Genomic DNA, 24,075 nt, shown 5'->3' with positions numbered 1-24,075 from the left:
ATTGCTCAAAGAGTAGTTCACATAAAATTTAGGGCTAGCAACAAAAAAACAAACTTGCATATCCTTATGTGAAAGACAAATCCAATCAGCGAGCAGAGTGGAAGAAGCCTCTGGAATATTTGCTGTAATCAAATGAAGATTAGATATTTATACATGAGTGAGTTTGATTGGGTATAAATAGGAGCTGCCTCCCTTTCTAGTTTCCTTTATTCTTTTGATCTCAAGGTACAGTATAGATAAATTGAGTACAGTATCTTGACAAAAATAGAGTTTTCAGTTCTTTTAACCTTCAATGGGAATAAAGAAATGAGATGCCATAGAAAAAGTGTTAAACCAGACTTGCTCATACTTATAACGTTTAAAGTTGGTGAATGATTTAACAGAATATGGTTCAATAGTAAACAGAATATTGTAACCAAATGTTAAATTGTATAATATTAAGCGGTAGATAGTGTATTACCCTACCTGAGTTCCAAGCTTCCATTAGGGAGGGCAAGACAACAGACTTGAGGAAGTCAAGAAGTGTGAAGCAATGCCGAGCAATTAGGATTGCAGTGAATACTGCCAGAGAGCTGTGAATGGTTGGGGTTGAGTGGGGATCACGAAGGCCAACTTGTCCCAGGACATCAATATAACCAGGACTATCCTTGGATGAGCAGCATAGAGCATTCAGGACCCCTATTCAAATAAGGTCACAAAATTAGTCAAATCTGTAAAGAGGTCAATAAAATGTGTATAGTGCATGACTTTCACTATAATGTGTATAGTAACTAATCAACTAACTGGCCACCTTACACAAAAATTATCTACATTATTTAGGTAGTATTGTTTGAGCAAGCAGTCCCTCCTTTATAGATATTCAAGGAAAAAATTAATATCTTTTTGAATTGCCTATCACAAAGATTAAAGACACTTTGTGGTGGCATTATCATTTTTTGTTTTAATATACTGTACTACAAATTTCTGAGTCAAACCAATTTGGTCACTCCTGTATTCATTTCCTGCGTCTCTGTAGTTAGTCTGTAAAAAGTAAGTTAATTTTAACAAATAAGCAGTTTAAAATACACTTGAAGAAAAGCCTCGGGAATACTGGGGAACCTTTGACAAATCAACAACTTCCTGTCCTTGTCAAAGTCAGTCAAGAAGGTAGCTCTTGTGGTAATTTCATGTAAATTTTTAACAAGCATTCATTTTAATGTACTGCCCAGTATTCTTAATTGTGAACAACACATTCAACCATTCATTCATCTAACTAGTCCTCTGCTTATCCATCCTTCCATCCATCAGTCCCTCCATCCTTCATTATGTCGTTATATGGTAAATAACAGTGTTCTTTGATTTTTTCCATCCAACAAATTGTAACATTCAAAATTAAGCTAATAAAAGTTTAAAGTAATGCATAAAATTGTTTTCTTAATTTAAAACTTGATTTGATCTAAATTCCTCATATTAAATTGCTTTAAGACAATAAATGACTGTTTTGGAACTGACATAGTGGAAGCATATTTCCAATTTTGTTTTCAATAATCTAGATATACTTGTATAATGGAATGTGATACACCAGACCCTATACCACAGAGAGAGAAACAATTCACACAGCATCCGAGGTGACACTGAGAGCGGTTGAGGGAGTAAGACCCACTAACTAGACATTATCATTCAGGTAAACCAAAACGTCACAACGTGGGTTGTCGGTCAGGTCGTGTAAGCGAAGGCCAGTCACCACATCAGTATAAAGATAATGTATATACATCTCGTGTAAGTATAAACACATGCCAAACTCTACAAAACATACACAAGTTTAAACATACCTAACCATTCTGCAGAAAGAGAATTGCATGAAGCAGTGAGCTCTGCACAGAGGACAGCCATGTCATTCAGCTTTTCATTAGAAGTGTTGGATGAGCAAGCATCAATGATAGCATTACACACAAAACTATACCGGTTGCCAGGATCAGATAATTGTTTGATGATACTGGAGTCAATTTTTAATCTGGAAGAAGTTTAAACAATAAATCTCCTCTATTGTGTTAAAAAAGGCACTTGCCTAAGTATTATCTTCTACAATTAAACTCAAAGCATTTGTACTCAAAATTATTGCCATCTTTAGTCACCTCATTTCCCATTTTCATGGGGGTGGAGGGGTATTCCCTGTTGAAGATAGAAAAATAGAGTTGTAAAGAGTTAAAGAGGTTCAGTGACCGTGATTTCTCATAATGTAATCCGCACACCAGTCATCTCACGGGTATAACAGCTATGCCGCAAGGTTCTAATGCTGTATATTGTTACACATAGAAACTACATGTGGTAAAGTATTGTGAAAATGAAATATTCATTTTCATGCAGGAATATTTTAAATCTCAAAAATATTTCAGCTTTGCCAGAGGCTCACTGTTAACCAATCTCCATACTTTCCTATTTTTTCCATCTTCCTTTCCCTATTTCCAGTAATTGAGAAATAATGGTAATAATAATAATGATGTATGTTAATGCTTTCAAATGACATCAATAAGATGATGATAATAATAAAAGTAATAATAATAATAAAGTGGTACAGTATATAGTACATAACAGGAAAGCAATGAACCATTTCAAAGCTATCATTACACTACAGTATTTATTAATGAACTGTGCAATTAATTCATGGTGGTGATAAATATAAGATTATATTTTAGAAATTAACCCTAAAAAATGTAGCTATCATCAGAATTATCACCTCGCCTGTACAGGTGAAGGAGGAGTCGAGGATTATTGCTGCAATAATTCTGTCCGAGAATATCATGCAGGCATGGATTCAAACTCTGGAGGTATAGATCAATCATGTGATGAAAACTGTAGGTTTCTAGTACACAAAAAAGCTCAACCTCAGATTTTAGAGGCATACAACGATAACGATGTTCAGGCGATAAGTCACAATAACGTGGCTAAAGTAAGTTGACCATAACAATGTGTTTTAAAATTATGCTACAGAAATTTTCAACCTCCTAACACAGCACATGGAATATGGGAACTAAACTACACAAATCTATTTCAATACTAACTTCGGATTTTTTATGTATTCGTCCATGAACTGGAGAGACCACCGGTACGTTCCTTGTGCTGGGCTGATGCTGGCATACAATGCTTGCTTAATTTTTGGGTACACTACTGAGAACAGCTCATGATGTTTTGACTGAAAAGATTAAACATGTTTAGGTTCCTATTAAAGCAACACATGTTTAGGTTCCTATTAAAGCAACACGTTTAGGTTCCTATTAAAGCAACACATGTGTTGCTTTAATAGGAACCTAAACATGTGTTGCTTTAATAGGAACCTAAAGTTTCTGGAATAAGAAACATTCCATTACAATCTTGCACAGTATATCAAGCATTCTATTATTATGCTATTATTTATACTTATAGTTGCCCCATGCATACTGCATGTTTTAATACTGCATTGTGTTGGAAGTTGTGAATGAAGTAAGCAAAAGCAAAATACAAATATAGGAGTCTAAAACATCAAAGGCTGAATATATATATACTGTACACACTTACCTTGAGGAATGAGCAAGATGTATAGAGTTCATAAAGGTAAGCAAACACCACTCGTTCAGGAGACGTGCAGTCTGAGGGATTAGCCTTAACCAGGCGACACAAACCCTCAAAGATGGCAGATGTTTGCTCCTGAGACACTAAGAAAAGTTCAGCAGCTTAAACAGTGATGAAGAATTTAATAATAAATGTTTAACTCAATATTACTCATTGTATCTAGTTACTAAAGAAGGCTCCACTTTACACATAGAAATCATGTTAACGTGATGTATTAATGAGAGAATCAATGAGAGAGCCGTGAGGAGGATTCGAACCTGCACACTGGGTACTCCTAAGTATATGCCATAATAACTGCTGCCATGACATGCTAAAAGCAATTCAACCTGGAATTCAACTGAATCCTCTAGGAGTCCTGAGGCTTCCACTGAAGCGCAATCAAGAAGTGTTGTAGGTAGAACTCCTATACTACATCCAGAGTACATGTGGAAAATGCAAGAAGCCCTGATTGGACTTCAATGGAAGCCTCAGGACCCTTAGAGGATTCAATTGAATCCCAGGTTGCAGTGCTTTTTGCATGTCGTGGCTGAGTTCATTAATACGTATACTTGGGAGTACCCAGTGTGCAGGTACGAACCCTCATGGCTTCTACCGATTTTCTTGGCTCCAATTTGTTGCAAAATTCACAAAACTATACAAATTCCTATATCACAGGGTAATTTGCAAATTGAAAAGCATTCCATCAGCCAGTTACCTTGCCCATTAATAATGAACATACTGTACTTCATTCTACATTTCAATCTTTGTTTTCTCTGTATTATATACTCTATATACCATGTACTGTACACACTTTTAGCTACATTTTCCTTCATGGAGTCTCTTCAAATCAATAGAAATTTTAGTACATTATTTTTAACAAAACCCTACTACTCACTTCATTATTATAAAAAGTTCTTCATCTGCAATATTAACTTCAAATGTGCGTGTGGGTGAACGGAAGAGGGAAAGAGTGGGAAAGAGTGGGAGAGGAACGAGAATGAGGAGTAGTGAACGGGAGAGAAAGGGGTGAACATATAGGAAATATGGGTTATATAATAAATATGAGTACAATTTCAATTATTGGTAACCAAATAAAAAGTTGATGTCAATAACAAGCTATATAAATGTGTGTCATTTAAGGATCTTCTGTGGCAAATTTAAAAAAAGGAGAAATGTGCCGAAAGTAGCTTACCCAGTAAAGAACAATGATACTTCCTGAGAACGCCAACAACGTGAAGGAGAAGAGTTGGACAATACCAGCCTGCAAGACAACCCCGCTCTACCAGCTGAGCCTCAATTTCACTGACCTCTTTTATCATCTGAAATGGAGAACCCAAATGAGCCACATCAACAAAGATTTTATTTTAGTGTCAGAGTAGCGTATAAATGGCACATGTGCCACACACTCACAGTATATTTTATATACTGTATATATTTTTTTTTTCAGAAGATGGCTATACAATAATTCTGGCACATATGCTACATACAATACATTAATATTAGCCTAGTACAGTGAATAACTACAAGTTACCATGCATAAATATATTAACTGGATGCATTCTTCCAAAACATCAATTAGTCTAGCAAAGTATTGATCACACTCACATAGGATTGTGATTAGCTGCATACTACAGTAGCATGCCATCCATCCATCCAACCATTTGTTCATCCATCCATCCAAACATCTGTTCATCCATCCATCCAATTATCTGTTCATGCATCCAACCAATCATTTATTTGTCCATCCATTCAACCACCCACCTGCTTATTCATCCATTATACTAGTCATCTGCCTATCTAGCAATCTTGCACATCCACACTAGCACTACACCCACAACTGTCCTAACTAATCCTACTATTCACTCAACCAATCTTCTGCCCAATCCAACACATCCCTACCCCTTCATTAACACACTCCTACCCCCTTACCTACCCCACTATTACATCTACACAGACCTGTACTGGATAAACTAAAGAAAAAACATTATTACAAACCTGAATGCAGAGCTCAATGAGCCCATGAACATTAAGTGCAACTTCCATGAGGTCCATAAGGAAACCAATGTGGTCGTGGGTCGGAAGGTAGTTTGATACGCCAGAACCACAGCCTGACAGCATCTCTAAAACCTAAAAGAATAACTTCTTATAAGCACATCCTTTAAGAAAATAAGTTTCTGTAAATCAATAAACAGAACATTATTTAATTAAATAACAAACAGAATGGCAGATAATTATATTATTTAAGAATTTAATTCCTGTCAATTACAAGTTCAACGTTGTTTAATTTTAAGAACGAGTTTACAACCACCAGATATAATAGGAAGTTGTTATTTATACTGAACCTCAACACAACTGACATTATTATTTTGAAGTATACAGTACTGTAGCTGCCATCAAGACAATTTCCAAGAAGTCACACCTCATGATATAGTAAGATGATGTATAGTGGGCATAAGGGATGCAACAAATACAGGGTGCTATAATGAGATGTGGATGCTGTAATGAGCACAGGGAGTATAATGCGTAGAAGGTATAAACAATTCAGTGTCTAGAAAATAAAATATGGAGAAATATAATGAACACAATGAATGTGAGAATATAGTATACAGTAATGGCTTAATGTTGTATATTGGGCTCAAGGAGGTCTATTATTATACACAAGTATAGCAAGTATAATATATTCAGGTAACTAAAGAGCACAGTGAGACAGTATAATAAGCTAGATAGGAGAGAAGGTGGAAATTTAGCACTAACCTCGATAAAATTAAACCAGTATTACTGGATGTTACTTATAAACAATAATCTAGAATCTGAAGGCAGAATCACAGGAGGCCACTGGTATTAAGACGACAAGATACTGGGTTATGAAACAAACTTACCAAACTTTACTAGGATACAATCAATGGTAACTGAACATTTTGGAAATTTATTTAAATTCACGGTGAACTAAAAATTAAGTATTCGATGTAATAAAATGTCCTTCTGTGGGCAGCCTCAATAGCTCCCTAGTGCATTACTCTAGTACCACAGACAATACATAGGAATCTAAAATCAACCTAAAACCAAGAAAGATCATCTAGAACACAAAGGCAAAGCAAAAGCCATGAATTTTGATTAAAGATAGCAATCGAATCAGATTAGTACTTTGGTATCCATGCATTCAATTAGTCTGACAAAGAAGACCAATGTGAAGAAATTATATAATTTTCTATATAGGGCACTTTGTGCTATGACAAATGTCACTTTAAATGACAGTCTGGACAGACCATCACATTCTACAAAATCATGGCCAAGAACAGATAACTCCATTATGTTTCCAAATATGTGTACATCTAGAACGGGCCACCAATGACGGCCTAGATTGTCAAAAACATTGGCAACTTCTTGTCCAAAAATGGCACAGATTTCTAGGAATAACACAAAGATAACATTTTCAAATGTCAAAACCAAATGATATCAATCCACATTTTGAAATCCCAGAGTAAAGATTAAGAAAGGAGATACACAGCCATACTCAAAAATTCCATGTTGAATGTCATTAAATGGCTCTTTCTAGTGGAGCACTCGGCAGCTCTCCTATAGTATAACCTGGAAGTATTCAAGCCTTGGGGAACACACCAAGGCTAACAACAAATACCCTACCAAGGGGTCAGGACCAGAAGCTGGGTGAGCACATGATAGTTCAGTAATGTGAGTGAATAAAATTTTGCCTCGCATTCCTTTGATTTTAAATATTCCTTTGTTAAAGTGTCGTTGAATGTATTAGAATGTACCTTCTGACACTCCTTCAGGATTGGACTAAATTCTCCAGTATCTTCTTTCCTCCTGTTACCCTGTTACCTAGCAGTAAATAGGTACCTGGGTGTTAGTCAGCTGTCACGGGCTGCTTCCTGGGGGTGGAGGCCTGGTCGAGGACTGGGCCGCGGGGACAATAAAAAGCCCCGAAATCCTCTCAAGATAACCTCAAGAAGATAACCTCCTTATATAGTTGGACAGAAACATTTGCAAAGATTCTTGTTGACTAAGGAAATGGAAGGTCATTCTGACTTTGGCTACAGGTAGCAAAACTCTGAGGAGAGCAACAGAAAGATATTCTCCAGACTCACCTGAGAAGCCACTGTACTTGTGATGTGGTGCTGGTCAAAGTACGAAAGACCACAAAATTTACTCAAAATTGCTTCAAAGTTGAAGTCTCCTCTTGAAGATTTTTTCACTTTACCACCTGAAAAATATTATACAATTTAAAAAGCATACAGTACAATAGCCAATGACAAGTGATTATACCCTACTCAATCTATTCCCATTGCTAATTGACTAAGTTAATAAATAGAGCAACTGATTACCTTCAGCAATATCAATGCTGTACTTTTTGCTGAACAACTTGCAGATTTCCTTGGTTAGCTTCTTCACTGCTGCTCGCTGCTTCATCCCGAGTCTTGCCTACACCGTACAGTAAAACATACCGCTGAAAACACAATCCTATAATAAATAATCAAATATCAAAAATACAATGAAGAGACCAATTTTTGTTCCATCACTACAATGTGAGAAAATTTATCAGGCAAAAAAGAGCTTTGTAACAATTCATATTTTTAAAGTGATGCACTGAAATAACTGCGGAATATTGGACTCATTCCTGTGTTTAAATACTGTAACATATAATCCTCGCAGAACAATAATGTACTGAATTTTTTGTTTACTGTCATACTAAACTACTGTATTAAAATTTTAGCCACTTCAAATCTTGTGCATAAAATACATTAAGGAGGTACACAAATGCAAGACAATTCCTGTATAATTAATCACTTCTAGCTCGGTACAACTTCCACACCTTTATCTGATCTAATATAATCTTCACATAATTGGTCTTATTATAATTTATCTTCACCTAGCTTACCTTCATTTGATTTATTCTTACCTGATTTATCTCATGCATGTAGGAATCGTCTTGAGGCAATGGGAAATGTTGTGCATACACCAGGTGTCTAGGAGGCCGCTGTTTACCTTCTCCTCGAAGTTCTCCTCTTCCACCTGTGCCAGACTCTTCTAGACTAGTGTCAACAGCGATCTTCTGAACCATTTTCCCAAGATCTTCGTCAATATTGTCCGTTCCATCCTACAACAATTAATGTAGGATTTATTACTATAGCATTTTCCTATTTGTTGTTGTAAGACAAGTTAGCTGTAATGTCTTTTCCAAACTATTTTAGCTACTTATTCTATTTTTACATTATTTAAAGTCCATGTTCTAATGAACATGTGTACATTTTGGGCAAAACTATATTTTATTATTTTGTACTTGAACTACCTGTCCAGTACTATGGAATATAAGGGCATTGCATTAAAACACATTGCTTAAGTATCAGTGGAATGTATAAGAATATTTTACAGTGATAAGACAATGCAAAACATTATGTTAATTCTACCTCCTTCTTTTCTCCAAAGGATGAGTCAGCCTTCAGATCTGGAGTGCCCGTAGCTAGATCACCACGGGAGATGAGAGTACACATGTATGTATCGTGGCTAAACACATCTTGACGGATCAGCTCGGAAAACAAGAGAACCAAGTTCCCAAATTCCTGGGATCTAACTGACAGAGCATTCTCATCTGTTGAAGGAAATAAACAAATAAGAAAAGATAGCACACAAAAGTACTGTTAGACCTCGGTAATATGAATTTCAGTAATCCGGGTGAATTCACATTCATTGTTTTCATGTAATTGGCTGGAGTAACCAGGTAAGCCATGAAAATGTGTGGATAAACATCAAGAATAATTCAGCTGTGATACAAAAAATTTGCAAATTTGTTCTTTTTTGAACATTTCTAGTAAGAAATCCAGCCAAGTCAAATGTTAGGGCAACTCGAATAGAGACGAACCCCATGTGATTTGGATTACCGAGCTTAGACAGAACAGTACTCAAAACACGAGAGAATTTTTTTTACATATAACTTATAACTTAATACAGTAATACAAACTTTGGAATAAAACTTCACCAAAATATTAAATTTTAATTTGTTTAATGATAATGACTACTAGGCTAAAAATATAATATAAGCTTTCTAATATTGTAAACACACATGATAAAAAAATGAATGACTGCAATTTTTATGCTATAGTGATGGCGAATGTAAACCAAGTCAGCCTGAACTACTTTTGAGAAATCTATGTGGCTGCTTAGAAATTATACTACTATAGTAAATGAAGTTTACAAAAAAAAGCAAAATCAAACAAATTTTCATGTATGTTCACAGAAACACATGTGAATCCACATACTGTATATGCACAAACTAAAATGTTTAGTCAATTCAGTACGTGACCATTTATGCCACAACAAAAATCACAGAAAAATTACTGTACCATAAACAGGAGCTTGTGTATCCAAAAACTTGAGCAAAAGGTTCTGGAAGATGCATCCACCTGGGGTAACCATCTGATTGGAGGTGACCGAGTCTTTTTCATCTGGAAGATCATTCTCAGCCGAGGTAACATTATTCTGCCTCTTCTCCAACAAGCGAGCAACGACCAGAGCACGGTGCTCTCCACAGCGCTGCACCGACACTGCCCATTCACAGAGGGTCCGCACAATAGCCTCGTCATTGCTATTGCTCGTGTTATTACTGCTGGTGTTATTTCCAGTGTATGTATTACTGCTACTGCTGCTATTGCTATTTGGATTCTGTACATAAGAAAAAATGGTTAATTTAATTTCCTGTTAAGACAGCAAAGTGCTTAATATTGCTATGAGGGGTGGTATTCAGAATTTAAAACTTAAGTCAGTTTTTAATGAGGATAAGGGAATGTATGATAAGATAACAGAATGAACAGAAAAATAAGAAAGTACAGTAATGCAGCTTTGACTGTGAGATTGATAGGCACTGTGAAGATGGTCATGATCAAGAAAGAAGTGTGATGACAATGATACCCTGAACTATCAGTGTTTACAGGAAGTAAAATTTAATATTCTTTAATTCCCTGCCTCTTAACTATTTTTTTACAACCAAAATGCACTGTCCTTTATTCTTGAAGCTGCACATGAAGGCAACTTCCAATGCTACATTTTACAAAGCATTTCACTTGCTGACTACACAAGAGTAATAGTATTTCCATAAGTTTCCCCAATTCATTTATTTCAAATTTTCATGTCCTTTTTGTTCTATTATCCCTCAATAATAAAGGTGGCCCATGTTCATTTTGTCTATTTCCCTCAGTATTTTGCATGTAGTGACCATCTTCACTGGTCCTCCTTCCTTATACAGCAGTTTTTGGACAAGTTCTTTTAACCCGTTTTCACAGCGTAATTCTTCTATTGCTAGCAGCAGCCTTATATCAAACCTCTGGACTTTTTCAATCTTCTTTTTTGTGCTTTAAAAACTGAGGATTCCATACCAGTGCTGCATTTTTTAACTGGTCTGATGTAGAATATACTATTTTGTTAAGTTATTACCCTATTAAAGCTTTGAAGTTTGCTGGTTTTTCATGTGCTGTGGACATCAAAAAAAAAAAATCCATTACCAATCCCAAAGTGCCAAAACCATGCTTCCAGCAAAGTGTTGAGTGCCCATTGATCTCCGAGGAAAATGCCTGGCATCCTTCAGGCTTAGTGTCTAGCAGCTTCCAGGTCGTATGCCTTGGCACTTATGTTTACTTTCTCTGGGTTCCTGAGCTGTGATGCTTTGGATTGGTTGTGTTGTTCTGCTGCCAGGTAATTTTGTTATAATTTCAGTCTCCTTCCAATCATTTTGCTGGAGTCCCAAGGTTTTGCATCACCTCAGACTTGGCAGTTCTGTGCTTAGGCTCAGGGTGTCTAGCCTGGCCACCTGGGGGAACAGTTTCCAGGAGTAATGTTCTTGGCTCCATGGAATGGGCATCACTTTGCTTATCCACGAGTCACAGGCTAAGCTTGGTATCTGAGCTCAGTTTGAATATACTGTAAGAGCTCAATAATTCAAATTCCTGTAACCTGAATCTTTGCATAATCCAAATAATTCAAGTTAAGGTTTTTTGACTGCACATCTTTAATAAAAATTCTGTTTACTGAAATTTCTAATGAACAAAAACTCAAATACACTACTGCCAATTTAAATTTTTGTATTTTTGGAATGCCAGGTAAAAATTCAGCTAACATGAATGGGAGTGGACCTCATATAATTCATATTATTGAGCGTAAACAGTATTACTACATACATACACTGGGCATACTGCTCATGTATGCCCAGTCTTTTCTCTGGAGTGTTTCTCCCCACTTTTCTGGGCTCCTTGCCCAGTGTTTCCCCCAAAGCATTTTGGGTTATCTGCCTTTGGCCTTTATTGCTTTGTGCTGTTGGAAAAGTTTGCCCCAGTACTGGTACTATTGCACTGTGTGCCTTCATTAAGATGTGGCATGGACTTTCACATAGCTGCCCCTGTCATCTGGGGCAGCTACCCAGATGACTGGGTTCCCCATTTTTCCACTTTACTGGGTTTACCAAGTGGTTTACCACTTCTTTTGGCAGAACACCCCAGGGCCATGAGTTCCAGTCTCTGGTCTAGTGGTCCAGTTGTCCAGGCGGTGGTTCAGTTTTCTTGGGACGTAAGCTCCTGGAGTTACTCCAGGGATCTTGATTGTTCATTTCTGTATCTGTACAGTTCAGCATTCTGCTCCTCTGGGGGTGATGTGTTCTATTTCAGCTACCTCTTATCCTGGTTTTTTAGAGTGGCAGATGTGGCCCTAGTCTTAGGCTGCATTGTTCCCTCTTTGCAGATGGTTCCCTGCCAATGTTCTTATTATATGGCCATTTTGTGCCCTACGAGGTCGAGATTTTTTAATGTTTCTCTTGTCGCTTTATCTTGCCCCAATAAAATTTGCACATGCAAGCCACCCTTCATGGTTTTCAAATTTAGGTGTGCAAAAATAAATTACGTACATGCACATTTGTGATTTGCAAACTTGTACAAATCAAAGGTTTACTGTTTACAAGACAACATACATGACAAAAAGTCTAAAATATATGCAAATATAATGCAATGAACCTTATACAAGATAAAAAACCTAGACATATGCAAGATGCTACACAGGCTACCAAGGTAAGCTATAAATTATTAATTATATAGAGATACATGCACTTGCACAGTTAAATAACAAATGGATACACAATTAGATAAAAATATTAATGAAAGCAAACAAAAAGTTTACGAGCAAAAATACAATTGCAGTACACAATAAAACTAAGAGCTCGACAATTGAGCAAGAGCCAACAAGTCATAATATAGTACTGGCATATGTTCTAATACTGTATATGTATTAAACCAATTTTACCATAAAAATACTGACCTCATTATTTGCTTCCTTTGTAGAGCCGAAAATCTTATTGTATAAGGTGTCGAGAGAATTATTAGAGTCGACCCGATCAAAGCAGTGGCGATCAAGTGCATCAAGAGCTCCCAAGACTCGATTTATTGTGGATCCTGTTGACAGAGGCAAAGATGCTACAGCACCAAGATAAGAACACTGAGTTAATATCACATTATAATTTTGTAATTACTTATATTCATGTGTTGTTATATCAAAGAATCTAATGTTAATAATACAATTGAACTACAGTAAACAGTTTTGACGTGAAAACTTTTTTTTATATTTCTTAAATTGAACAATAGATAACGCTATATAAATCATGACATACGGGTGTAAGTATGAAAATAGTTATTACAATTTAAATCATATCAATTGAGTTAATTACAAATATAATTTAAACTCCCAGGGCTTTATCTTACCAGTTACATTAACAGCAAATTTATCCAACGACCACCGATTCTCTGCAGCACGACTTCGCTGTCTAATGTGTTCTTCCATCATCTTCAGCTGAACTCTGAATAGTTACAAATATAATCTTTGCATTACCAAGCACTGTACATCCATTTAGTTACTAAGGATGTCTAAACATTGCAGAAAAGAGGTAAACATAACACTGTCTTCCATATCATCGAAAAACTTGGTCAGAAAATATTGTTAAAATGTGCTGTACTGCCCCACCTGACATGCTGGTTATTATAGCGAGGAGGCATCGGGAGATCAGAAGGGGCACAGGGAAGCAGGTCGAGGGGAGACCCAGTGAGCCAAGAAGAGGCTTTACCTTCACTAGCATTGTTCCACACAAGTGCAGTTGGACAGTCAAGGGTGATGGCCTGTACGTGGTGTAACAAAAGAAGATTACTGTAATTTTATTTTAATATGAAGATATTTAAATGCAAAATAGTATTAGAACTGTAATTATAAACAAATATGTACACTCGAGTTCTGTTTTTTCACTGAAGACTTTCCCTACAGGACTATTTTTTTTTTTAACAAAGCACATCACAAGTGAGCTTTCATTTTTGTCAAGTTTTGCAATTACAGGAGGAAACGTGTTAAAATTAAAGCAAATCTTTAACCGGCCCAACCAGATTATTTATGCCAGAGTTAAAAGCAACTCTGGAATATTTGCTGCAGACTATTGTAAGTTAAATTTTCAGCTAAATACCTGGATGAAGCAGGAGGCAGCCAAGACAACTGGGCGGTGCTGGTGGCAAGAGAGAAGCTCCTGGAAAGTTGCCGCCAAGGGGTTTATTGTTGGGCCTGGTGGCTGGCTACTCCCAGAACCCTGACCAGTCGTGCCAAGTCTTAAAAGTAAAAGTCATCTGCTAATTTGTAGTAAAACAATAAATGTTGCACATGATCTTAGAGTGATTTATTTTCAAGTATAAAGTTATATTATACAGAAATGCAAGAATGTTTAATTTTTTTAAGATATAAATAATCAAAGTGGGAAAGATTACATACATAAATACATACCTATGTAATTGGAACCTACCTTGCATACTAGGCCAAATAGTGTGGTTCTGGCTATTAGGTATGACATGTATACCAATATGTATGTATATACATATTGGTATACATATATACACACACACATACATACCGTACACACACAAGTACAAAAGGTGCACATATTGCATGTCCTTACCCATTACTAGGCTGATTGACAGGAGACTGTGGTCTGGGTGAGGAGTATCCAGAGTCATGACATAGCTGTGCCAGCTTTGCTGCAGAGTAATGGGCTAGTTTGCGTGACAGGTACTCTGACTGTGTGATCTCGTCCAAATACTGTAAGGGCAGAGGCAATACCACACGAAGAACAACATCGTGCTCAGTTCCACGCCAACGCACAAATGTCTCCACAATCCATTCTAAAAGTTCTTGACGATCTAGAAGGCCTTCCTGCAACAGTAAGCAAAGAAATTCGGAATAATTTTTGCTCCTTATATATAATGATGACATTATTCCCACCCCACTGCTCTATTAATAATTACAGCATTGTATAGTGTTTTAGCATTATCACATTCTTCTATTACTTTAGAGCCTTAAACTGCAGCCAAGGTGCAAAAAGTTAACAAAAGTGAACCTATACAAACATACAACCAAGGCATCTTTCACTTGCTAAGCAGTGAAAGATGTGAATGCAAAAGTCTCTCTACCTGATATTATGCTGAGAAAATCAGGAAAGTTGTGGTGGGAGTCTATCATCACACAAACACCACCATCAATTTTGCTATCGATTACTGTACATCCAAATATTTTATATCATTCTACATTATAGGGTCCAGTAGTACAGTGGCTAATTTCTCAAACTTCAAATTTTCTTCTTATGGAATGATAAACCTTTTTATTACATTACAATGATTTGAATTTTGAATAGTCATAACTAATGAATATTATCAAACCTAACCTAACGTGTGCTACTCATGGTTGCTGTCTTGGTACTAAGACTCTCACACCCAGTAAAGATGACCACGATTTTTGTCCAAGATGGCGTTTGTTTACAAATGACATCTCGCATCCACCTGGCTGAGGAAGTGGATAAGAGCCACATGCTAGACCTCAAGACTACCCAAGATGATATGTGCACTACTGATGAAATGAACTTGGCCGATACATGCAGTTGAAGGGTTAAGAACCAATATTCATTAATCATACCCCTGAAGTTATATAACAAAATTCCCACCATTAAATATGCTCAATGGCTCTTCCAAGATGCCAATTATTTATTCTGTTGTTGAACTTGTGTACAAAAATAGTTAAAAATGTGATTGGAGCAACAGTCAAGGATAATGGTCTAGGAAGGACCAAAGCATCCTCACTTACTTACTTTTCAGCTGTGTAGCTGGGTGTCTAATATTCCAAGGAGTCATATACAGTATTAATTTATCCCATGCTCAAATGGCTGAATTTCCCTGAGCAAAATTTTAAATTGGTCTATCATAGGATGAATATCTACCAGGAAAACTAGACTGTAAAAAGGATTTGACCATCATCTCTGCATTTCCCAGGAAATATATTTTTAATTTATTTTTTTTAAGTTTATTTTGCATTTTATTTGTGATAATTATTTTGAAGTATGAAGCCCCAGAAGTTTATTTTTCAAAGGGTTGATGTCATACAGCATAAGCAATTGTTGAAGGATTAAATTTGAGAACATGCTAAGGGTTGCACCTGATACATGAAGTGAGCCAGCTGAAGACAGTAATTCCAGTTGCGCACAACATGAGTCAACTGTGCAGTTGTTGGCTGCCCTGTTCCACCACTTGCAGGTACTACACTCCCAGATCCTGACATTCCTGAAAAGCAAACAAAAATATTTAAAAATTTCATTCAGGACCAGAAAGAAATACATGTACAAAAATCAAGCAATGCATGTATTTAAATGCTCTTTTTTGGTCGATGTCTTAGAAACTTTTCCAGGACTTTAGCGATGTCTAATTCTCTCCAGAAAATGTCAACCTTTCTTCAGCTATATTTCTTATTTTTGCTGAAGAAAGATAAAAGTCGTTGGTCTGTGATATTAAGAAAGTGTTCTCTGATTGTGCTTCCAGCACCTCCAACTCTTCACTGGATTTACTCAACACTTTTTCCTTACAAGTTTTATTGTGAGATTAGCTTTCATATTATGATTGTTTTGACAGCTTTTAATCATCTTGCTTGTAAGTATATATATATATTCTGTGATAACTCTATTGTTTTCATTTCACAGCATATTCTGAACTATTTGAGATGGTCTCAGTAATTTAGGAGTTTTACTGTATATGATTACAGTACAGGGTCTCTACATACATTCTGTTTCGGATATCTTGCCTGCCTTGATAAGCGCAGTATTTCAAGGAAGATATCACAAGTGGTAAATTATTGGAGAGGTATCCCTAATTTTGAAGGTTCTCATAATCCACTATCATTTGCTTAAAGGAGTAACCAAGTGAAATAGCTTGTAAGCTCCAGCAAATGTTTAATAGAAATATATTACACTTCCAAATACAATACAGTAGATATGTTTCCCACCATATTGCATAAATCCGATTTAATGCATAAATCATAAACCCCATTAAAAAACCTCCTCTCATGTCAAATTACCCTGTCCATCTGTTGCTTCAAATTCCACAACCATATCAGTCATACCTATACTGAATTTCAGTCATACCAGTTACTCTTCCTTGACAAGCATTTCATACAAATATCAATTCCATTTAATGCTCTATGTTTCTCTTTTACATCCTTACTAGGACACAAAATACATTATCTCTTTCTTTTGCATTCTTTCATTTTGCTTTGTCTCAGACTCGCTACAATAAATTGACCTTCATAAACATGTCCCAAAATTTAGTCCCTTTTTGTGCACTTTCCAGCATACTCTTATCACTATCATACAGCTCTACACTTAAAAAAAATTTTTTTAGAAGGGTGAAGTCATTTTTAAAAAGAGCTCTAGAATAATGAAACAAGAAAAGACCAAAATGTTAACTTGGTTAAAGCATATTGTGGCTTCTTATGACTCTTAATACCAAACAAAACTACCATACTAATAATTTTATGTACCATTATCACAATATTGTCCATGAATCCATTTTAATACATAATGGGATCAATAAAATTCAAAAGGTCTTATCTCACTGGTAACTCCAGGAAAAACAGCAATGCTAGACAAAGTGACAATAGACTAGTACCTTGATTGTGAGGAGATGACTGTGGAGGTTGAGTTGTGGGTGGAGTTGGGACTGCTGTAACAGTACTATTACTTGGGGCAGATGCTCCGCTGGTGTTGGCATTAGGAGTGGAGCCGGCAGATGAAGCACCCGAGGTTGAACTAGGATTGCCTAGATAAATTTCTGCAATTTTATTGTGCTGTTCACGCAGGAGTCTTGTGAGAGTCTGTGTCCATTCTGGTAAACAATAAGAATATTTTAATGCCATCCTAATTCCTAGAAATGTAGCACGTACACTGTACTTAATGTTTAACATTGTTCAAGGAGGTGTACAGCATTAACAAGTATCTATACACATTTTACTCTAGCAAATTAATATTTTTGCTCCAACATTAACATAAGTAAAATGGATTTCTGAATGTCCCTTATATCCAAAATTTTATTCTGTTGTAAAGGTGTAATGATGATAATCATTTGATACTGATACTGCCTTATTAACCCTAAAGTGAAATAGAGTCAGACAAGGGTAGGAATTACCAAATTATGACATGACAATAATACCAGTACATGATAAACTCATCACATAATAACCATTTAAAAATTATATATTTTTTTTATGGGCTAAAGTTAACTATTACATCCTTATAATTGTATTATAACCACATTTACATCATTTGTAAAAAAAAATCAGGCAATAATAACTAAAACCAACACATGATAAATGCAATACTCAGAGGATCAACATTATAGATTCAATAACTGCACTTCAAGGGTCAACTTTATCAACACAAAATAGAACATGAAACAATGGATAAATTGGGTAAGTTTAGATTCAGGAAAGGCCTGGGTAAATACTAGTTTGGAAATAGGGTTCAAAACTTACGAAACAAATGACATATAACATAACAGACATAGGGATCACTGCATTGTTTCAAGCATAGGTTAGACATATATGAATGGCTTGGGGAGGATATAAATATGAGCTGCCCAGTATGGGCCATTAGTCCTTTATTTCTATGTTCTTCAGTGTACATATGATTATGAACTAGAGCATTAAGAGAGGCAAAAGTACTAGGTAAAAATAGTTAGGTGGGCGTCAAAGAGCTAGATCTAACTCTTAGACACACTGATAGGTAGGAACTCATATTAAACATTGAACAAAATTGACTCAACAATGCAATATTCCTTTACTAAATCATTATTTACTAATTCATTAATTATGTAGCCATGACAAACTGCACCTTACCACCACCACCTAATGACCATTCGCAATGTGTCGTCATCACACACACACAAAACTAACTTGCCTTGTGCAATATCAGGTTGTTGGCGCTTCTTAATTTTAGATTCTGCAACCTTCGACTCATGGTATGCTGAAGTCATTTTTATAAACCAAGTTGCTCGCAGCATAGGCACAGAGTACTCACACAGTGTCAAGAACATGTCTTCTCTCTTGCTGAATATAGGAACCTGTCAAGATTCATGACAAATTATTTTAAAATAGTTAATACCTATAAAGATAAGTATTACAATAATGCAAAGTTAAAATATAATACAGTACAGTATTGTATAATAGTGAATGAGGAAGGTGTAATAAATTTGTTAAAATATATAATCAAGCCCTTAAAACCTATGCATACTGTACAGTAAATTTAGAGAAATAGTAAAATTAAAGTATATAATATACAGTACCCTGTACTGGGTATATATATTATTATATAGTAAAATTCACATCCAAACTTTTCAACATACTTTTTTGGCGAGGGATGTGAGAGCCTTTGAGCCAGCCAGATCTTTAAACCATGCCTCTATGGCTGTTTTGGATCTTGGTGTCACCAGCCAAAAGTTATCTTTAATGTTTATTTGTTGCTTCTTCCTGGCTGTATCTGGAAGCTGGTTAGACTCTGCTTTCTTCTTCAAGATGGCATTAAAGTAATTGGCCACCTGAAAAACACAAGAATGGCACATACAAAACCTATTATTTTTAACAATTATTTAATATGAAAAAATATGTATTAACTAAGAGAAATTTTACCCAAGTACAAATTCTGCATACATGATCCCAGACAAGGCTGATAGGAGTTTTAACTCCTGGCACTTTGTGGCAGAATCTTCCACTGTTTCTTAAATAATGCAAATATTAAATATGTGACATCAGTGTTTTTATTTAATCCTTTGTTGTATATCAATCTTCATAATTCATACTATGTACATAACATGCACTACAATACAGGCAAATATACCATTTTGGAGGGATCGGGCCCAGGAGCTAACGAATAGAATAAGTAACTCACTTTTCCAATTGTAAAAGCCCAAGTCTTCAGGAAAAAAATTACTTTCATTATACTGCATGGCACATTTCAATTAATTTTTTCCCTGAACGCTTATTTGTGATATTTCCATCTTACATTATTTTTAATAAAATATCATGGTTGGGTTAATGTACAAATAATGTATATACAGTATACTGTATTCGTGAAACAAAATATATTACAGTACATCTTGACCAGACCACATACTAGAAGGTGAAGGGACGTCGTCGTCCCTTCACCTTCTAGTGTGTGGTCTGGTCAACATTCTTCAGCCACATTATTGTGACTCATCTCCTGCTTACAGTACATATGTACAATATATGGCAGCCAATACCAGTGCAGTATCGTAGGTAACTCCATCAAAATATGTTTATAATGTTGGTAAACATTACCAACTGAGATAGTTATATTTGGTAGGTGAATAACCAAAGCCATGATTGTTTTCTTAATGTAAATACTGTGCTGTACAAGCTCAGTTATCTGGACTATATGGGAAGAGACGTTTAGAAAGTATGAGTAAGGTGCTAAACAAAATGCAAACAATATCACTGTGTATTTTACATCCAGAGGAAGGATCTATTATGAGTTTAATATTGGAATACAAACTGATACTTTATGACAAGCATAATACTGTATTATTAAGTTATATTCTAAAAGTGAAATTGGAAAAGGTATGAGTGAATGCAGAGTGCTGAGCAAGGTAAAACTTGAGAAACTAAATCAATTTATGTGGAAATGGAACAAGTGGGCGCTGGCTCAAATATGTATTTCTCTGCATAAAGTGGTAGGAGTACAGGAAGGGGTTCATATTATGCTAGGGAATGTAGTTTCTCATTACCTAAGGATGACAATATCCTTCAGCACTTATCCCTTATATTTCCTTCAGACAGAAGATTTTGTCATTGGAGGCCATGGCATTGTCAAGTTTAGCTAGTACAGGATAGTGATTAATAGTAAGAAGAGGCATTGAGAGCACATAGAATGTTTGAATGGAAAGAACCCAGTTATTGGCTAAGTGAGGCCATAACAGAATGGCTTGAAGAATGCCTACAAGCTACCTCCATTATTACAGCAGAGGAAGAGGGTACAAAGGTTCATCAAACTGACATACCTTAGCGGGCGTGATCGAGGTATTTTGTGCACTACCATACTCATCCTGAATCTGTGGTCGGTGGGTGAACCCCTGCTTAACACTGACATCATCCAATTCATCCTGAAACAGAGTTAGATGACTTAAACAGTAAACAAATACTGCAGTTGAATCTTTAAACTCTGCCTACATTTATTATTAATTATACTGTGATAAAATATTAATGAAGTGTGTGTATATCTTTTGGAGTAAAAGTTTATTAGAGCATCAGAGGACTCTAAAATAGGAAGAAACATATCATTTACAGGCGAGTACATTAGGGATATACTGTAAAATGCATAGTGACTCCATCACAATGACGGAGTCATAATAATGATTTATCTTTCCCGTTCTGGTGGCATGTAAAGCTTTAAGCTTTATAAACAAACCTCTGTTCATTACACAATTTATTGGAAGTGTGTAGGCTTCTATACTCCATGACTGATAAACAACCAACATATTTTATAAAAATACATATATTCTCACTTCAGATAGTCATATAGGATTTAAAATATAGTTTATATTTGTCTTTCTTCACAATATAAAACATATTTATTAATATATACAAGCAAAATAAACATTCTGCTTATAATTCATTTTGAATGTATGCACAGTACTTTTCCCTACATAAATTATCAAACATTATTCTTAGGGTTTTAAGGATCAAACATTATTCTTAGGGTTTTAAGGATCAAACATTATTCTTAGGGTTTTAAGGATCAAACATTATTCTTAGGGTTTTAAGGATCAAACATTATTCTTAGGGTTTTAAGGATCAAACATTATTCTTAGGGTTTTAAGGATCAAACATTATTCTTAGGGTTTTAAGGATCAAACATTATTCTTAGGGTTTTAAGGATCAAACATTATTCTTAGGGTTTTAAGGATCAAACATTATTCTTAGGGTTTTAAGGATCAAACATTATTCTTAGGGTTTTAAGGATCAAACATTATTCTTTGGGTTTTAAGGATCAAACATTATTCTTAGGGTTTTAAGGATCAAACATTATTCTTTGGGTTTTAAGGATCAAACATTATTCTTAGGGTTTTAAGTTGTAGTCTAAATGTTTTTCCCACATCCTGCCCGAAACGCTGTGCGTATTAGTGGTTTCAGGCATAGGCATAGCATTTCGGCATACTCTACTTTAGGCATAAGCTAGATAGAGCTTAGGCACTAGCTCTATCTAGAAATCCAACATTATGTTTGTAACTCATTTTGAATGTACTTTTACCTGAATAAACATCTATTTATGTACTTATTATTTACTTGTGACATTTCTGACGAGCTCTAATTGCATACAGCTCCTTCTCGTATATCCGAATAATTCGAGTAGCACTCAGTATCTTAACATGACCCAATGGTATAACTGTACCTCTTTTTGCTTGGCATCTTGCGGATATACATCGGGTGGTCCTAATTTTTGGCGTTTGAGTGGCCGCTTCTCGGCGGAAGGTACGGCCATCATTTTGTTGACCCCCCACCAGCGGCGTGCTCGCTTACTCTCCGAGGCCGTACCTGACACTCCCAGCCACGGTTGCCAGATTCACGAAGCAGTTACGCAAGTACTTACGAACGTGTACATCTTTCCACAATCTTTGACGCCTTTGGTTACATTTATTAAACAGTTTACAAGCATGAAAACTTCTCCAATCAACTGTTGTTATTGTTATAAACAGGCTCCTGGTGCTTCGGAGCTCATTAACTGTTTAATAACTTTAAACAAAGCCGCCAAAGATTGAGAAAAGATGTACAGGTTCGTAAGTGCTTGCGTAACTGCTTCGTGAATCTGGCTAGGTTGCCAGATCCAAATTGCGGAAAGTAACGAGCTGACGCTCTAAAAGTAGCGAATTTGTAATAAAAGTAGCTCAATTTTTGGGGGGAGTGAATGATACGGGTTTCAAAGTAATATATTTTGATCTATAGAGTACACTACACGATGTTAATTGTTTTATTAATATTATTTCTGCACATACACACACACATTATATATATATATATATATATATATATATATATATATATATATATATATATATATATATATATATATATATATATATATATATATATATATATATATATATATATATATATATATATATATGTCGTACCTAGTAGCCAGAACTCACTTCTCAGCCTACTATGCAAGGCCCGATTTGCCTAATAAGCCAAGTTTTCATGAATTAATTGTTTTTCGACTACCTAACCTACCTAACCTAACCTAACTTACCTTTTTCAGCTACCTAACCTAACCTAACCTATAAAGATAGGTTAGGTTAGGTTAGGTAGGGTTGATTAGGTTCGGTCATATATCTACGTTAATTTTAACACCAATAAAAAAAATTGACCTCATACATAATGAAATGGCTAGCTTTATCATTTCATAAGAAAAAAATAGAGAAAATATATTATTTCAGGAAAACTTGGCTTATTAGGCAAATCGGGCCTTGCATAGTAGGCTGAGAAGTGCGTTCTGGCTACTAGGTACGACATATATATATATATCAGGAAACCGTACCAAATCCCCATGGTTGCATAGGAAATATAGATGTTTATCTCTCAGAATGTTTGGTAATATGTTAATTGTTTGTGATGTGTGTATATGCATGTATTAACACAATGTACTGAACGGGGTGAGAATCGCTTGAGCTACCTCATCCCTTTGCGTGTATTTTACCTCAATAAACTTATTTCAATTTCAATTTCATGGTTGCACAAGGGTTTTCCAAGATGGCTGCCAGTTTACCCACCAAAGACAGTGCCTGTGACACTATAGCTCTAGGGTGCTGTGGCTGACGCTGGCTCAGCAGTAGACGTAATTCGTCGCCCTCAAGCCAACACCAGTAGGCGTAAACAAGGCATGACTTTCACTTATTTTCTTATATATCCTGATACATTTAAGGCTTATATACCATTTGTAATAATAATGATCTTATCTATAAGGGTTCTAGGTTTATATTTAGTCATTTGTGTCTATGTGGGGTAATATAGAGTTTGTGAGTGATTCAGTCACCTCGTACACAAGCCAGCTCGCCCCCAAGCTTGTTCCCTCAGCATATGTAGTTGAGCTGTTAGTAC

General features: G+C 35.8%; 1 protein-coding gene across 1 annotated transcript in view; it reads right to left on the bottom strand.

Moving 5' to 3' along the window:
- The window catches only part of LOC123755331 (mediator complex subunit kohtalo), a 65,207-nt gene extending 42,690 nt beyond the window's left edge, over nucleotides 1-22,517 (bottom strand). Inside the window, 23 exon segments of the mRNA XM_045737873.2 lie at nucleotides 466-678; nucleotides 1,812-1,993; nucleotides 3,042-3,172; nucleotides 3,535-3,671; nucleotides 4,760-4,886; nucleotides 5,563-5,694; nucleotides 7,674-7,789; nucleotides 7,911-7,986; nucleotides 7,988-8,032; nucleotides 8,486-8,683; nucleotides 8,994-9,175; nucleotides 9,927-10,245; nucleotides 12,880-13,013; nucleotides 13,320-13,414; nucleotides 13,579-13,730; nucleotides 14,066-14,204; nucleotides 14,549-14,802; nucleotides 16,075-16,199; nucleotides 17,577-17,792; nucleotides 18,863-19,025; nucleotides 19,308-19,499; nucleotides 20,979-21,080; nucleotides 22,370-22,517. Coding sequence (XP_045593829.2) covers nucleotides 466-678; nucleotides 1,812-1,993; nucleotides 3,042-3,172; nucleotides 3,535-3,671; nucleotides 4,760-4,886; nucleotides 5,563-5,694; nucleotides 7,674-7,789; nucleotides 7,911-7,986; nucleotides 7,988-8,032; nucleotides 8,486-8,683; nucleotides 8,994-9,175; nucleotides 9,927-10,245; nucleotides 12,880-13,013; nucleotides 13,320-13,414; nucleotides 13,579-13,730; nucleotides 14,066-14,204; nucleotides 14,549-14,802; nucleotides 16,075-16,199; nucleotides 17,577-17,792; nucleotides 18,863-19,025; nucleotides 19,308-19,499; nucleotides 20,979-21,080; nucleotides 22,370-22,462 — 3,523 coding nt within the window. The 5' untranslated portion in view covers nucleotides 22,463-22,517.
- Between the last annotated feature and the right edge of the window lie 1,558 nt (nucleotides 22,518-24,075).

The sequence above is a fragment of the Procambarus clarkii genome, chromosome 55, assembly GCF_040958095.1.
Source record: "Procambarus clarkii isolate CNS0578487 chromosome 55, FALCON_Pclarkii_2.0, whole genome shotgun sequence".
NCBI classification, from domain to species: domain Eukaryota; kingdom Metazoa; phylum Arthropoda; class Malacostraca; order Decapoda; family Cambaridae; genus Procambarus; species Procambarus clarkii.
This window is presented reverse-complemented; position numbering and strand designations above follow the sequence as displayed.